Source organism: Melopsittacus undulatus, chromosome 13, assembly GCF_012275295.1.
Source record: "Melopsittacus undulatus isolate bMelUnd1 chromosome 13, bMelUnd1.mat.Z, whole genome shotgun sequence".
NCBI lineage: Eukaryota > Metazoa > Chordata > Aves > Psittaciformes > Psittaculidae > Melopsittacus > Melopsittacus undulatus.
The window spans coordinates 8903928-8921225 of NC_047539.1; the positions used below are offsets into that span (position 1 = coordinate 8903928).

The window sequence follows — 17298 nt, forward strand, 5'->3', positions numbered from 1 at the left end:
CACACAGGAATTAGGAGGGACCCAAAGCACAGTAAAAGCTGGTAGAACCCAGGGAAGTTGGAAATTTTTTTGTGGGATCAACTAGATCTGCTTTGGAATCTGTCTCATGTCATCTGTTGCTGCTAGCTGTTGAGCGTGTTGTCTCCTAATTCCACACAGAGGATAATAAATCTAATTCACAGTTCATAAGTTCACCTATGTCTCTACTACTACCCTATCATAAAAAGCTACACATAAAGAGGCAGAAAAAAAGACAATTCCTACATTAAAGTCTTCATGCTGGATCTTCTCTTCCTCATCTTCCTTGCTATCGCGCACTAATCCTGGAGCAGCAACATTCTCAAGCAGTGCCTCAGTACTTTGTCCAGATTTCTTTGATCTTGATTCTGGACCATCATCATTCTGGGGACTCAGATGAGTGTCTGGAGGTGAAATGCCTCGTGATTTCTGGGTCCGGGAAAGTTCAATTGCAAGCCTCTGAAACATCAGAAAGATACACATTAGAAGGATATACAGAGAAGGCAACAATGAAGCATCAAATCAAGTAAATTTGTTGACTTGCATATATATTATTTTAGTAACATCCAATATCAAACTACCAATAGCAACTCAAATAAACACAACTGTCAAATGTGAACACTGAAACCTAAACCAGGTAATTACTCTTAAGTAAAAGGTGATTTTTACAGTAGTATAGATGACACTTACTTCTTTAAGGTTATTTATTTGTTGGATATAACTTGTCTGAGCAGCTTCTAACTGAGCAATGTACCAGTGTTGATCTCGGCACTTTTGGAAGAAGGTTGGCGAGCGCACCTGAAACCTTCAAAGGAACATTTGGAAAGGGATTTTTAAGGGTTTTTTCCTTCTTTGTTTCGTTTTGTTTTTTTTTGTGCCCTCCAGAAAATCCTAAAAGCCCTACATAAAAATATTACCCAACCTGAAATCCAGTGATAAAATAAACTTAACAATGTCCTTCCATACTCAGTATCCTGAGCACACTGAATGGCAACAGAAGTATTTTGAATGGCAGTTATACAAGAGATATTCATCTTCACAAACCAACACTCACAACATTAACACACTACAAAGCATTTAGCAGGAGCAAGAGTAGGACTGTACAGAGTATCTGAAGTAGATGGATAAAACTTCTGTATTTTGTCTTAACACTGCAACTCCCACTGACAGTATTAGTTCTCTTAAATGACAGACTTCCTTTATTCCCAAAGTTCTCCTATGATCACTACAACTGTTCTGAAAAGGGGGAGAAAACAGCCTTTTCCTTTAAATCAGTTCACTACAGATCCCTAACCCAGGCTTTTTAGTGCCAAGCATAGCTCCTTCTCAAAGAGATACAGTTTCCACAACTCCCTTCAGCACATTCTCTTTAAAGCTTTTGACACTCAAACCAATTTATGGCAAAACATGTCACAATTACTTTAAATTCAATTACTTAACTATTTCCTATTTCAGCTGCAGATGTGATACTTCATGAAATGACAGCAGTAAAGAGCGCCGCTAAGTTGCCTTCCTTACCTTAGGATCACAGTGTCATTTTGCCTGTTTAAATAGCCTTCATTGGCTAGCAAGTCCAAACGAAAGAATCTGTTGTAACCCCAGCATTCTCCAACTTCAAAATCAGAGGCAAACTCTCGAATTATGTTTTTGGTGGGATCATTCGTGGACTGGTGAACCATTTCTACACGGTACTCATACCTACACAGGGGAAAATCACAGGTATTAATACCAAAATAAAGACACTGGAACTGCTGGACACATCAAGTTTAACAGAACCATGCATCTGGGAGACTCACAGGACCAGCTGAAGAAGTGGTCTGGTCTGGCAATTTTACTGAACATTTATATAAACAGTACAGCAGGGGATAAAAGCAGTAATAGTGAGAATGGTAAACCAACTTTAGGGTTGAATACTAGGGGACAGATGTTCTTCTCTGTTGTTTTGACAGCTAGCTTTTTATCTTGAGAAAGCCACCAAATAACTTTCAGTTATTATCTTTGGGCACAATTCAAAGCTTCTGGACAACAGAAGCCTGCTGTTCTTTTCAAGAGGACTCTGCATCAGTCCCCAGCAACACTACAGAAATTCAGATCATTCTCTGCAAACCTCTCCAGATGCTTTGCCAATTTAAAAAAAAAAAAAGAAAAAGAAATCAAACCAGCTGCTCTTACTAGAGGTTTACTTACTTGGATGTCTCTGGCAATCCAGCGGACAGCTCCAAGAACACAGACAGGTAGTAGCCCCGCACAACACCATTTCCATCCTTGAAATAAATTGAGATAAATTGATTAAAATATGACAGCAAAAACCAGAAAAGCAAAACACCTTGACATACCCTTGAAGTTGAGAAAGCAGCTTCAGTCAATAGAGAATTTGCAACAGCACTTTACTTTGTATGATACAGTTTTGTTTTTAATCTTCTATGACCTGGAAGTCTTACTGCAACTTGAATCAACAAGGTGTTTGCATCTCGGATATAAATCTCAAAACAGAGCTTTAATTACTCTGTTAACACTTTACGGGTTCAAAGTGGAAAACTGAACCGACAATTTATGTAACAAATAGAAAAAGCAGAAAAAAGCTCATAAAATCTACTTAGCAGTTTATTATATTCCAGTTCTCAAATTCTCCACCTTAAACCAGCTCAGGTTAAACATTAGTTCTGAAATATTTTCCATACAGCTGCATTTCAAAGCTACTTGGTATTTGAAATAAGAGTCATTTCTTTACAAAAAACATGCAATGTGAAAAAGTTAGGTCAGTTAACTGAGAAACAATATTAGAATCAAGTAGAAAACAAAAGAGAAACATGGCAAAACCTCCATCACACTCACCTTCATCAAGGATGAGGAATGTCTGAACTTGAATCCTCTAGGTTGAAGAAATATTTTAACTTACCATTTAAAAAATAGATGTTAATGCCTTCTGAAAGCATAACTTACATAGTCAATCCTGAATTTACAATACTCTGAACACTTACACAGGGGACCACCTCTGCACCCCAGAAATACAAATTCTGTGCAAACATGGGCTTAACAGATTAATCCAGTTCTCTGAAGATGCCATGTCGACCACTAAACAAACAAAACCTGCACTCCACCACTAAACACATATTTCTCCAAACACAGCTGCAGTAGAAGCCAGAGCTTCCTTGAAGCACTGACCAGGCTATTGGACTGCAAAAAGATTGTACCTTGTGGGTTAACATTCCAACACTGACAAAAATACTGCTTCAAAAACCTGACTGTTCAGCTCACTGGAAGGATATTAGTACAATACACATGTTTTAGCATGTATTCTCAGCATCTGAGAACTGGATGCACAGTAAAACAGATTCATCTTCAATACCTTGTCCTCTTCCCAACTGCCCAAATAAGTACTATTCATAAACATAAATATTTTAAGTTATTCTACACTTCAGTTCTGCAAGGAAGATCTACCAAAACCACTCAGACAAAAATAGTAAAAATATCTATTACAGTTCGTATGGCATATTAGTAAGACCTTTTTTAATTGCTTTTAAATTAAGCAGATTAACTACACTGAGAACGTTCATGCTGCGTATCTGGAAGCAGAGCAGGAACACTCCAGTGGTTTGTGATCAACCCTACAACCTCATTACGTTCTTTTGATACAGCTTTTTATACACAACACGAGAAGATACTAGCTGGTATTTCTTTACAAGAGAAGCACACAAATGCTGCTGAAGTGTTTTGGGTGGGATAACGACACTAGTTGAAAGCATAACTCACTGGATAAACTTTTAATCTCCAGCAAAGTCCTGACACTTGCAGAGGTGGACTGTACACAGGATCTGCTCGCTGGCGCAATGTACTATTGAGAAAGGAGAAAAAACATTTGCTATTGGGACAAACCAAAATCCTCCATAAAATAGTAAACTGCACTCACACACTGTTACACACTAGAACCAACCACCTTGCTGCACAGAGCATGTAGCAGCACAAGGCCCATGCAGAATGTTAAGTGTCCATACAAATATATGTGTTACTTATATAATTATCTAATCTTTTTCAGAAAGGGAAAAATTTGCCTTTGCTATGGAAAATCTTTTTAGCTAACAGTTTAGCTAGAGATAATTGTTCACCTAGTAAATGAGATTTTTGATTGAATTCCTTCCTATAGCTTGGCTCATATCTGACAGTTTTCTGCAGAGACAATTCTGTGTTCTGAAGACTATTACGCATGTACAGAAGAAACAGAAAAAGCTTCTCAATATTCACAGTAATTTAAAATACATTCTTACCTGAAGTTTTCCAAGACAAATGTAGTTGAGTCATAGGCTGGAACCAATTCACTAAGGGGCAAGAGAGATGTAAATATATTAGAATTGAATAACATGACATTAAAAATCCCAACTTTTGGAATCTCCAGAAGCATTGAAGATGAATTAGGTCACCAGAGCTACTGAAATTCACTAGGACTATATAATGGATTATTTCAGTACTTTTGAAAATTCCATTTATAAGCCTTCTCTCCACTAACTCTCCATGTGATAGCTCACAATAAAACAAATATTTAATGTAATGAAGGGAAAAGCAACTGGAAGTTGTGGAGACAGTGTTCTCACAGGAGAATGGATATTTGGTACATGAGCTCTGAATAACTCCGAGGGATACAGCAAGGCCATGGGAGGCCTGAGGAAGCTTAAGCAAGCAAGATAAGAAGCTGGAATTCACTGAGTGATGAGAACTGTGGACTGTTGGCAAGTGTTCGAGGTCAAGTTCTCACACCTGTGCTTAACCAATTATATGTTAGTCACTAAGGGTCTTCAAGACAAGTATCCAATCATGATATGCCAAATTGCTGTAGGTGTGCATAAGCAATAGCATATAAGGAGTTAATGCTTTGCAATAAATGGCTTTTTGTCTGATCATAGTGATCTCTGACTGAGTCCTTTCCGCGGTAGGAAGTATTTAAGAGGATTTGCCTTTTTATATGTGATGGCTAGTAGTCTTTTAATATGGTGAATTTTTAATGTAAGACTCCTCGATAGTTCTAGAAAGGATGAAACTACTGCATGGCTGAAAGCAGTGGGCTCAAATGGTTTGTGCTTCCGAGCAAGAGGTACCCTAATGTTCATTTTCCAATGGCAGGCAGATTTAAACTCCCCTTAGAGAGTTTAAAAAGAGTTTAATTAAACTTAAATTCTCTTAAATTAAATTTCTCTTTCTTTCTTTCTTTCTTTTCTTTCTTTCTTTCTTTCTCTTTCTCTCTTTCTTTTTCTTTCTTTCTTTCTGATTAAGAGAATTTAATTATTCTTTTCAGAAAACATACCAGAAAAAGTTTTGAGATTGACGTTAAAAGCAAGCTGAACCAATTTTTGGTAGAGAAGACAAAATTATTTGAGGAATTCTTTCAAGGCTTCTCTACCTTCTATTCTTTTGAGACATTTTTCAGCCAGCTACCCTAAACTCTCAACAGCATTCCTGAGAACCCAGCACCAGTAGCACTCTCTTTATGAAGAATTGTGCTATGAAGTGGTTTTGGCTATATATTGTGAATTAAGCTGTTGTGCAGGGGCATCTCATGAGAGCCTTGTAATTATATACTCAGGGACCCAATAAGAACAGAAAAAGGACCAAACAGTAAACTATGTGTAAAAGAGAAAAGAAACTGTTGCTGGAAGCCACTGTCATGACTCCCCATCAGGGACTACAGACATAAAATAAGCCCTGCCAGAACAGAAAAGCCTACTTGCAGCACAGGTTATTAACAGGAGTAATTAAGCAGTCAAAAATTTTCAGTGTATAAGCCTGGACCCAAATTCAGTTAGAGATACTAGGTTTAACACAGAAACGGACAAAATCACTTTACTCCTCGGATTACCAATGCCAGAGCTCATATAGTTGAGAAGGTGAGTATCAGGCAACCTCTCCACCAGCTGTCTATCATTTACTCTCTAACATTCTCTTAAAATACAGTGACACTCTCCTATCACTGCTTTACAAAAGGCTGAGGTACATAATACACTTACCTCCCAGATGAGGCATGTCCTCCTCCATACAGTGGTGCAGCAAAATGAATATTCTCCTCTAATTTACTCTACACATTTTTTAATAAGCAAAACAAACCTTTGCAAGAAGACTTTCAAGTTTAAACAAAGTATTTGCAGTGCTGACCTTGTGAAGTCTGGGGGGACAGGAGTGGTGACAAATGAGGCCATAGGCTTCCGATGAACCTGCTGGAACATCAGCAGGATCTCCGAACTTTTGGAGATCAACTCACTCTTACTGCATGATCGTAACTAGGGGAAAAAAAAGAAGAAGGAAAACACATTAGTAGAAACCATAGATTTTGACCACTTTTGGTTTTAAAAAATAAACTGCATGTCTGTTACAGCTTCAGAAAGATTACCCACAATGCAACAGAAAATGCAGCTCAGAATGTTCTGGTTCTTTCGGGTTTTTCATTTGTTTGGGGTTTATTTACCTTAAAACTGTCAACTCCTAAACTAAAGAACTTGCCTACAACAGCCGATGGTCACGTGTTCTAAAATTTCTGTTAGGAAATTGAAATAGATATTCTAATTCTGTCTCACTCCTAGGCCTACGCAACCCAGTTGGGACGTTCTGAATGCTGAAGGCTTCGAAACCCTATAGTGAAAGTTACAAGCAACTACCATGTACTTCACTTAGTTTGAACTAATTTATACAGAAGATGTCTGATTAATACCAAGTCACATCTATTAACAGTGTTTAGGCAATAAAAAGCAGATCAATCTGGAAATAACAATTAGACATTAGGATAATCTGTCAAATGCATCACAATACAGTGATAAAAGCTCCTGTGATATTAAATGGTTCTTTTAGGTTTTAGTTACTCCTTTCTAATATTCTAATGTTCCTTGATTAACTAGTACTGGATTTTCTAAACCTCTTTACTGAAAGAGCCAAATATACTCCCCTTCTTAATTATACTTTAGATGTTGGAAGAACATACCAGATTTACATTTCAAGCTTTGTCAGGCTTAAGCGAGAGTAGTATGTACATTTTTTAAAGTCCCATTGTTGCTATGAGCTCTTCAAATAATTCTATCACTTTCACAAAAAAGACCATGAAGTTCAAAGCCCCTCCTGACAAAGACATATATGATGACTTTAAATAAAGCAGTGGAGACCTACACAGTTGCCACATGTTTGCATGTTATCACTTTTTTTTCCCAGTTAGTATGCTTTTCCTCCTATTTGCAGGGAGAAGAGGTCATGTTTCACTAACACTGGTTTATTAATATTTTAATGGGGCTTTTTTTCTGAAAAAGAGATACTGGCCTGTAGAGCTGCATACTCACTGCTTTATTTAAAATATCCTCATTAGGGATGCAATATATGCAACTTCACAGAGAGCTCTCAACAAAAAGACAACAAATATATATATTATTTATATAAATAAAAATAATAAATACATAAAATATGTCCTGGGAAAGCAGGTAGACAGAAATAAACAGCTACAACCAGTTCAGTTTTCCTCAAAAGCAGAGAAACAAAACACTTTGTTTATTCTCAATTTATAGCCACCACTATTCATATGCACTTGACAGCAGCAGAACTAACAGAATTTAACAGACTAACAGACCTACATCACCTAAATGCTTCAAGTTCAAACTACGACAGAAAGGATTTGTAATGTTACATTCACCAAACATGTAACTGTGTAGTTTTCTAGGATACTGCTATTAATCCCTGTACTAGTTTTTCAAGCAACTTTTTAAGAAGAAATTGTGTAACCCAAGACCACTTAAATGAAAAGATACCCTCAAAAATATACATCAATTGACAGTTTAAAATTAAATTGAGGAACGCTGACAGAGGAGGGATCTGACTGAGGAGGGAGGGATCTGTGTAACACAACATTTCAGCTCTTTTTATAATTACCTGATGTTCTACTTCTTGAAGGAGGGATTCCAGAAGTTCAGTTTCTTGAGTAAGTGATGTCTTTTGACCTGTTTAAAGAGAAGATAACATGTTTAAAGAAAAAAAAAACACCCCATAACTCACTGGATTTTAAGAAAGTGAGCTTTTTTTTTCTCCTTTTTTTTTTTTTTACCTGGAAGCTGATCCAAAACCTACTAAGGTAAAGAATTTCTAAATATACCAAGGTTGATTGAGAAAGCATTTTAAAAGTAAGCCTACATTTTTAATTAGAGCTGTAGTAAAGAACTCACTTGAGGTTAAGTCAGTAATGAATCATTCTGTGTCCCAGAAATGGCAAGTCTGTTGTTCTGGGGTGCTTTTTTGGACATAAAAAAGAAAAAAGATAGATTTGACTTCACTTCCCTCACACGTTACACACCTGAAGAGTAGCGGCAGCTGTTAGAAAAAAGGTGTTACATGAACAAAATGTTAACCTATACATATAAATAATTATGATATTTTACTACAGCTTTAAAACTGATCTATTTAATCAGTACACACTAACACAAATCTTGTGACCAATAACTGCATTCAACAGAGGCACAAAGTAGGTATGAAACCTGGATTTAATTTAAAGCAAACATTTTAAGGTACTGACATGTATTTGAAGATGTACTTGAAACATGGCTAGGAGCCGTTATATTGTTTTGGTTTTAATAAAAATTATCTAAGAGAATAAACATAAGCATTATCAAAGCTAAGAACATTTTCCAAGAATGAACATTGCAGGTTTTCTTTGGGTAGGTGGCAGGGAGATGGGAGGCGTGTTTGAATGTGTGTGAAGATTTCAAGCATCAGAAATACATTTTCAGAACAGCTATTTTACTGCCTTACTTTTATTTCCACTACAAGTACATAGATACGAAGTCAAGGATCTTTTCTCTGTGTACTTTAACCTACTCATTGTGTACCTTGCAAAAGTAAGGTCATAAGCGTAACATTTCAAGAGGGTCTGAAGAGAGATGTCACCTTTACTATGTGCTCATATCAATGCATTATGGAAAGGAAAGCACAGGTGGAATAACCAAGGCACAGATGCAAAATTAGCTGAGCAAAGCATGCACAGTTATAGCCAACTGCAGAATTTTCTGTCCTTCTCATTGAAAGCTACACTTCATTTTTAGTAGGGCACCACCCGGCTTCTCACCTCAATACCAAAGTAGAGCTAAAGTGACGAGTCCCAGCTAGCAAAAGTGTCAGGAACCAAATAAGCAGCTCTGATTCCAGATGCCATGTTCTTCATTCGCAGACAAGGCTGCCTGTATGTATGGATTGAAGTGCTGGCTCACCAGACAGCTCATACAGACTATTCATTTTTTAAAATTACATTAAAAGGAGTATATATATTAGAAAGATGTCAAATCACAAAGATGGACATCCTGGCTAACCAAAATGATGGTATACAAATATTCTAGGTGAAATGAACTAAATATCTTCCAATTAGACAGAAATGTTCTCCAAGTTATTATACTGGAGTTTCCAACAGAATTAACCAGGTTACATCTAACAACTTAGAACTGTATCACAGTAACTACATGATTAATTGAAAGCTTTGCTGCAGGCAGAAAGCTTCTAACAGTGCTTAATGTGCTTAAACACCATAATGTGTGTAAGGAGTCACACTTCCAGGGCAAGAAAGTTTCTTAATAGATTTACACATAATTGATATGTTGTTCCCATGCATAAATACCTACCCATCAATGTTATAAGCTTATTCTTCAGCTGAGTGTCTAATCGGGCTATCATCATCTCCACTGCATTCCTGATTTCCCGAACTCGTTCATCCTTCGCACTACGCACTGCATCTACATTCCTCTCCTAAACCAGAGTTCAGGGAAAAAGATGCACAAAATCAAAAGCTTCACATTTCTCCATGTTTCACTCTTTTACATGTTGGTTCCATTCATTCCTAAGGTTTCCTACAATCCCCTCCAGCTCTATTTCTCTATGAAGCAAAAAAAAAAGAAAATAATCCAGGTCTTACTGGAGCTCACTTATTTAGAATAAGAAAATAGGAATGTGGGTTTAGATGAGTTGCATTACAGGCTGCTCCTGAAAATATCCTTTGACTTTCATGGAACACGTAAGTGTGCCCTCTGGTGGGTGACCAAAGGTTAACAGTAAAGTTGAGCAACATTTTCTCATTGCATACAGATTCATCATACAGGAATTCTTTAGTACCAAAATTTACAAATACAACTGCCATTTTCTCTTCTGTAATTTGATCATTAAAGTTACCTTCTTGGTAACAAGAATAATTTGATAAAAATTATGCCCTTCACCCTGGAAGGTGAAAGCAACAATCCTCTATAAACATGTGGGGTTGGAACTAGATAATCTTTAGGTTCTTTCCAACTCTAACCATCCTATGATTCTACAAATACTTACAAATAGCCCACATGGTGATGTAACAGTCACAAAAACCCTACTGAGACTTGTTTAAAAAAAACCAACAAACCAACTTATTTGTGCAAAGAATACACAATAAATGTACCAGCACTCAGCAGAACACAAAAATAATCCTCCCTAGATTACAAGAAATTAATTCCTGGGATTCCCACTAAAAACTGCCAAAGCTGAACATTTCAATGTTTGGAATCTAACACATTTACCCCTATGGGGAAGAAAAAGGAGGTACACAAACTCCAAACTTTTAACTGGTAAGCCACCTTACAGACATCCTGTAAGCTCAAATATATTCTCCAAAAAAAAAAGGAAAATGAGTTCTACCAAAACTAACAGCTTCTGAACAGGTCCTGACAACACCACGAGCCTATACAATGGTGTAATATTTCCATGCCTCTCTTGACAGTTGCCCCTTGACAATGGTGTACTACAGGAAAACATTATCTTGGATCAGTTTCTTACCACTTCTTGAACCAAACTGATCAATTCCATGAGTCTTCTCCTAAGCTTTACCACTTCTTCATTGACTTTTGTGACATGTTGTTCGTAGATTTCTGCCAGTGGCTTAAAAGTATGTCCTCCGTGCTGTTAGAAAAAGAGGGGGAGCAGATGGAGAATAATAGAGCATCTCATTTTAACTTCATTCCACTCCTATTAAAGTACTGAAAGAGAGGGGAAGAAAATCTCTTAGTGCACCACTCATTTTGGAGAAGTTCCAAAGCAGACTGTATGTAGGAAGTCTGTCCTTCGCTTCCTTTTGTAATAAGTCATGAATTTGGCTTTTATAGCTTCAAAGCTTCCTGTCAAGAGTCTCAACAGGCCCCCAAAGATAGACTGCTTCATTCACTGTGCAGTTCTCTAATCAAATAACAACAGAAGGTTATTTATTTTTCTTATTATTACTAAAACACCCTTCCCAAAGGCAGCGCACTTCTAAACCACTTATATTCCAGACAACGACAGTGGTCTCTCCTGGAAATATGCAACTGAAAGGAAAGAATTGTGCTACTAGAGCTTTGAAGATCCTCAGCATTACAGACCAGAACATTTAAGTAATCTAAGAGTTACCTGTATTTTCTGAGAAAGACTTCTACCTTTGCCCATAAAATTCCCAACACCCTCTCAAGTTCATGCAAGACATCATGAGGCTTACAAAAAGGAAGGTAATTCTGACCTCATTTCAGCAAAAATTCAATTTGTTTTTCTAATTATAAACAGGAGGCATGCTTTTCAAACCCAATGTTCATATTAAATTATAAATACACGTACCACTACAATATTTGTGTGGCAGTTCAGTTGCTATTACAACACTTTCACAGCATTTCTATTTCTTCAAAATGCTGGCAAACAGAACACTGGCAGTCTCTTAATGCAGCACACCATGTGCACATAAGCAAGTCTCTTCTTACCATTCCTCCCCAAAGCGCACACTGGTGACAGATACACTTCTTACAGGTCCAGCAGAAAACACTAAGTTTTTCATGATGACTTTCACACCTTAAACAAAAAAAAACCAAAATACATATTATCAACAGAAAATAGCTATGAATTTTCTGCAGATTCAATTTAACATTTTCACTTGCTTTGCTGTCAAACACTGAGAGTAAAGATACCATCAGTGAATCAATCCCATTATTAAAGTCCTGATCATATGCTACCTAAAGTAACCACAGAGCAATGGCTCACAAGCTATTTGGACAAATCAATCTTTGGCATTTCTTAACATTTCAGGAACAGCATCAATCAACAGATCAAGCACAGACCAGGAGAGACCTCAAATACAGGCCTCTCCCTTCCACCTCCATTAGGATTCACAAACTTGAGGAGGAGGCTGGCAGAGAACACATCATTGGTCCCTGTTCATTTATCAACGCTTCTTCTTACACTTTTCCCCTCCAAATCTCCAGAATGTATCTTAACACACATAATAGGACTGCTAATGGGATAAAACCAGGAGAAAAGCCTCATGAGAAAGTTCTGAGAGTTATTCCTAGGAAGAGAATATATCAGAAAACACGAGAGGCTCCAAAGACAAGGAAGGAAAGTGAACAGCAATCACGTGGCAGATGTAGTAACAGAAGTGCTTTCTCTGAGACTTTGTATATTTTCTTTAATCTCAATCTCGATTTAGCAATTACATTTTCACCCATGACTAGAAGACACCTTTTCAAAACAGCTTCTCTGCTTTTAGGTGCAGAGATACCAAATGAGCACCCACAGTCTTAACGGACAAGCCACTGAGCAGAAAATTTGTTTCAGCTGTATGGTCACTAAGATGGGCTAACAGCCTGAAACAGTATTACCACCCTTCATGTTTCCTCTAGCTCTCATTTTAACTATACTGAGCCAAACAAGAAATGCTAGCTTTCTAGGCAAACACACCAAAGAGTTTTTCTTGTTCCATTAAGTATGACAGAAATTAACTCCAACTTTTAGTCAGACAATGAGCACAATTCAGCTTTTAAGTCAAAGTTATCAGCTTGTTCAGCTCCTTAGAATCAGGGAAATTAAAAGCCCGCTTATATAAGCAAACTGCTACATGCTTTATGTGAAGAAAGCTCCATTTACTTGTCTTTCTCATTTTCTTCATGCTTTGTGAGATTGCAGAGTTGAAGGGTATCAAGCTGCTGTGTGACCTCTTCTGCCCAACGACAGTTCACAAGCTCTCGCAGCTGCAGCGGGGCTCTGCAAGAAGCATGGCTAGAGTTAGAGCAAGAACTCAGCTCCAGGAGATAGAAGAGAAGCATCATTGACTTAATTCACTTCATTGACTCCACACTATGGGAAAAATTCATGGGCAAAAACGTAGAAGCTCTACTAGTTATTTCATGGGGAAAAAAAAACCAAAAAGCAAAGCAACGTTTGAAGTCAACATGGGGAACCCAAGAACTATTTCCAGATTTCTTGATAGACTCCTGGATAATGCTGGGCAAATAATTTGTTTCTCAGTGCTTCTTCACTTTAGCACTTTAGATCAAACACTTGAAAAGCTCAATATTTAAGAAGTTCAGTAGAAATGTTTGATTAATTGGGTTTAAGGACCTCTCTTTCCTTAGGGAAAAGAATATGCTACTTTCCAATTTTTGGTCCATCAAGAGCTAGTATTGCTAAGTGCCCAGAAGTGCTAATGGAGGCCAGGGCTTGCATTAAAAAAAACCCAAACCAACGAAACACCACACTATAGCTACACACCACACTCACTGCAAACAGCAGTGTGACAGGGGAAGAATAAAGATCTTGCTTAGCTGGTAGCAAAACTAGAACGTACTTTACAGTAAGCATTATACCAGAGTAAATTTTTATAGTAACAGCAGAGAGTCCTTAAAAAAAGATAAAAATAAAAACAAATCAAGCTTACAAATTTAGTGCAACCTGCACTGAAAAAAATAGAGATTGATCATAACAGGACTGCACACCCAATTCCCGGTAATTTCTTTCTGATACTAAAAATACCTTACCTACAATGAGGGCACTGAGCTCTTTGTTCTGTCAGCCAACGCTATGAAGGAAAAAGGAAAAACATTTTTAAAGAGACTGTAAAAAATGAACTGCAAGCAAATACATTCTACCATTAATTGGGCAGTTTTTAAGGTTTATAATTCAGCTGTTCCACCCCTTAGTCACAAAGCAACCACTTTTCTTTAGATGTCAAAGGCATCCTAGTAAAAAATACACAGAGGATTCTGAGGTACCAAATATTCCATAAGAAACCACACATGGGGCAGACTCCCATCACCACAGACTGAAGAGCGTGTTTCAACAAAAGAAAGCAAAGCATACAAGCCTATATTTCAGTCTAAATTATACTCTTCAAGGTAGCTTATTTCTTCCTCTTGGGCTATCTATACACGTATTAGATACCTGTGGATCAAGGATCAAATCCACAAGGACCCTTCGAATCCTTCTCTTCCAGAAAGCTGCAAAGACAAGCAGCTGAGGAAGAAACTTCACCTGCCCACTACAACTTACAAGTGTAAAAGCGCAGCAGTTAATGGGCTTTTATCTGTCAGCTTACTACTACATTTAAAGATTCTCATGAATAATCTCTCACCACCCAGCAACTATGTGTTAACATTCTTAATGTGTAACATGAAGCCTTCACCTATAGTTCTTGTCAGAGCTTTCAAAGCAAACGATTGCCTGTTCCACTTTCTGGAAATACTACCAGAGGACTGAAAACCTCAGCTGAACCCTCTCCCACTGCACCAACAACTTCCAGACTTGGAACTAAAGTGTTATGCACTGGAAACCAGGATTTCATCAATGAATTGGGATTCAGATGCTGCTTCAGCCTGCTACATCAGGCTCTCTTGAGAAAGATTTAGCCTGTATCTGCTCACACTATACTAGTTTGGTAAGTATTCTGAAACATCCCCAAGGTGACAAGAGGTGGTGTTATGATCTTCCAGTGCTCCATACTGAGATGCCAAGTCAGCATTTCATTCCTGTCCCAATTTTGTGTCTTCCAACCAGGCACCACTGACTCCCAAAAGATGCCACAGATGGGATCATTATATGTCTGCTTCTTTTAAGCAATTATCCAGATAGTCCCTATAATTAGTACTGCTAAATGCAATGCACAGCCTGCCTCACTTTTCCCTTGGGGAGTTATAAAGGATCCTGAAAGGGAAACTGAAGAGCACAGGGCAGGAAAAAGGAATCCTTGGAGCACCAGGGAAACAGACTCGAAAGAATCAAGAACATGTTCATAAGATCACAAAGTTTTAAGTTCATACATTTGCAAGAATAAACTATAATGAGAAAACTCACCCGAATACAACTGAAACAGCACAACTTGGAGCAATGAGGACACAGGCGTGCATCACGCAATTTCTCCATACAAATAAAACATCGGAATACTTCAGCAATGCTCTGCAGAGGGTAGATTATCGCTACTGTTAAGCCATATACTTCAAGCTTATCAGAGTTGCATTTATTTCCCAGGCAGAATGCCAGGTTTCATACATGCAGTCCCACTCCAAACAGCTACCAATAGCTCAGAGTCAAAACACCATGTCAAACACAGTGGCTCTCCCCCCCACCCCCCCCCCGACTTCCTCCTACACTACACCAGCTCTTAGCACACATTTTTCAACACTGTTCTTCAAGGCACAGTTTCTTTGTTTGGCTCATCTTTTTTGACACAGGCCTTTCTAGAGCCAAAATATCATTCCTGTTTGTGTTCATATGGGATTGAACAGATGCCAGAACAAACTGCTGTACCTGCAGATTCTAAGCACATGAGTTTCAATATACTGGCACTAAACTAATTCAAAAGCATGGTAAGTGCATGTATCTGTTATACAGAATGCTAATGAGATGGGTTGAACTGTATGGAGCTTTTGTTTTTACTTTTATAAGGCTTACATTTTTTAAGGTCTACCATTAGCACTAGCTCCACAATGTCTATGCTCTCTCACACCCCCCTTAATAATTCTCCAGCAATACAATTGTAATTTGACAAATTATTTTTACTATCCCCATCTGAAGAGTGAAGCATTTTGTTCTAGCATACACCACCTCAGCTCTTTCCATTCCCAAAATGAGAAAGGTGCTTTGAAATATCACACTATGCTTGCTTTCCATACTGGTAAGATTTTGCACTGATAACTTTCACATTCTGTATTGTCCAGGAGTAAAACCCCTTCTGGCTTTAACTACAGAACTCTGAGATTCTTCTGATGGGCTATTTTTTTTTCCCTAGAGTCGAAACTATAAACGAGCACAGAAGCATTTCTTGAATTTACAGACACCACAGTATCTATCTCCCAAACATTAGTGTCTTCTTTAATGGCTGCAAACCATTAAAACACAGTACATGTATTTACAGGAAGTTATCACACACGGTCTTGTTAAATCCTGCCCCGGTCTGGCTCTTATTAATACGGACAACACCAACGTGTACAAATTGCCCAGGTCACAGACAAGCACCACTGACTACTGTGCCTTCACGCATGCCAGAGCGGCTTCTATCAGCGCCAGGTGTCCATCCAACGCCTTTCTTTTCTAACCTGGACTACGTAAAACAACCACGTATCACCCAGAAACATCACCTCTTTACACCCCTCTTCCTCCCTACCGGCTCACCGGGCACACAGGAGCAGGACTCGGCACGCTGCGCACCCCAGCCCGCGGCAGAGCTGCCATCTGTGTTCCGCCTCCGGGACCGCCCCCAGCTCCCTACCGCTCGGCTTCTCTCCCCTCACACAAGGGCGAGGGAGCAGCCAGGGGCTCCGCGGCCCCGGCACCATCCGCCAGTCCTTACCCGGCCCGTAAACAGCTCAGGCCGAACGACACAGACCACACCGACTAGGCCCGTCCCCGCCACTCGCCGTACCCCCACGGCAGGGAAGGTGCCACCGCCGCAGCGGCCCCATCCCCACGGGCCCGGGGATGCGCACCGGAGCGCACCACGCTACCGCCGAGCTGCCCGTCCCGCCTCCCTCAGGCGGCGCGAGCACAACAGCCGCCACACCACTCACCTCTACGCTCTGCTCGTCCATGGTCGCGGCACCGCCGGGGGAACAGATCCTCCCCGAGCACGCTCCTCACCACACGGCACGGAGCTCAACAGCCACGGCTGGTCAAGAGCCGCAGGGCCACGATTACACCCTAACCCCCGTACCTGCCGGAGAACGGTCCCGAGGAGCTCAGCTGCTCCTCCCACCCCAACCGCCGCTGCACGGGCGGGACCCAACGACACTGCGCACGCGCGAGGGGGAACTTCCGGCCTGCCGCTCCGCTTGGGGGGGCGTCGGCATGGAAACGCTCGTGAGCTGGGGGCTGGGGGGGCCGGGGGTGCTCCTCAGGCTTGGTGCCCCCAGGAACTGGTTTACAGAGCTCTGCAGAGCCCTGGCGCTGGCTCTGCTGGCACTGCTGGACACCGGGTCCCATCCCCGTTGTGTTGTGCACACCACAGGGCGTACTGAGCCCTGGGAGTGC

The 17298-nt window shown here is 39.6% G+C and overlaps 1 protein-coding gene across 4 annotated transcripts in view; it reads right to left on the reverse strand.

Annotated features, from left to right (window-relative positions):
- Window positions 1-17028, reverse strand: part of TRIM37 (tripartite motif containing 37) — a 29635-nt gene extending 12607 nt beyond the window's left edge. For 3 of the 4 annotated variants that reach the window (XM_034068885.1, XM_031043563.2, XM_031043559.2), the window contains exons 1-15: window positions 16839-17028; window positions 15127-15228; window positions 13815-13855; window positions 12925-13041; window positions 11766-11853; window positions 10819-10941; window positions 9645-9768; window positions 7912-7979; window positions 6160-6284; window positions 4284-4334; window positions 3772-3853; window positions 2206-2282; window positions 1537-1716; window positions 709-823; window positions 265-477 (exon numbers count right to left, since the gene is read on the reverse strand). In XM_034068885.1, coding sequence (XP_033924776.1) covers window positions 265-477; window positions 709-823; window positions 1537-1716; window positions 2206-2282; window positions 3772-3853; window positions 4284-4334; window positions 6160-6284; window positions 7912-7979; window positions 9645-9768; window positions 10819-10941; window positions 11766-11853; window positions 12925-13041; window positions 13815-13855; window positions 15127-15228; window positions 16839-16859 — 1527 coding nt within the window. In that variant the 5' untranslated portion in view covers window positions 16860-17028. Of the gene's footprint in view, window positions 1-264; window positions 478-708; window positions 824-1536; window positions 1717-2205; window positions 2283-3771; window positions 3854-4283; window positions 4335-6159; window positions 6285-7911; window positions 7980-9644; window positions 9769-10818; window positions 11019-11765; window positions 11854-12924; window positions 13042-13814; window positions 13856-15126; window positions 15229-16838 lie in introns of those variants that run through there. The other variant, XM_034068886.1, reaches the window with a different exon arrangement.
- Window positions 17029-17298: the final 270 nt, after the last annotated feature.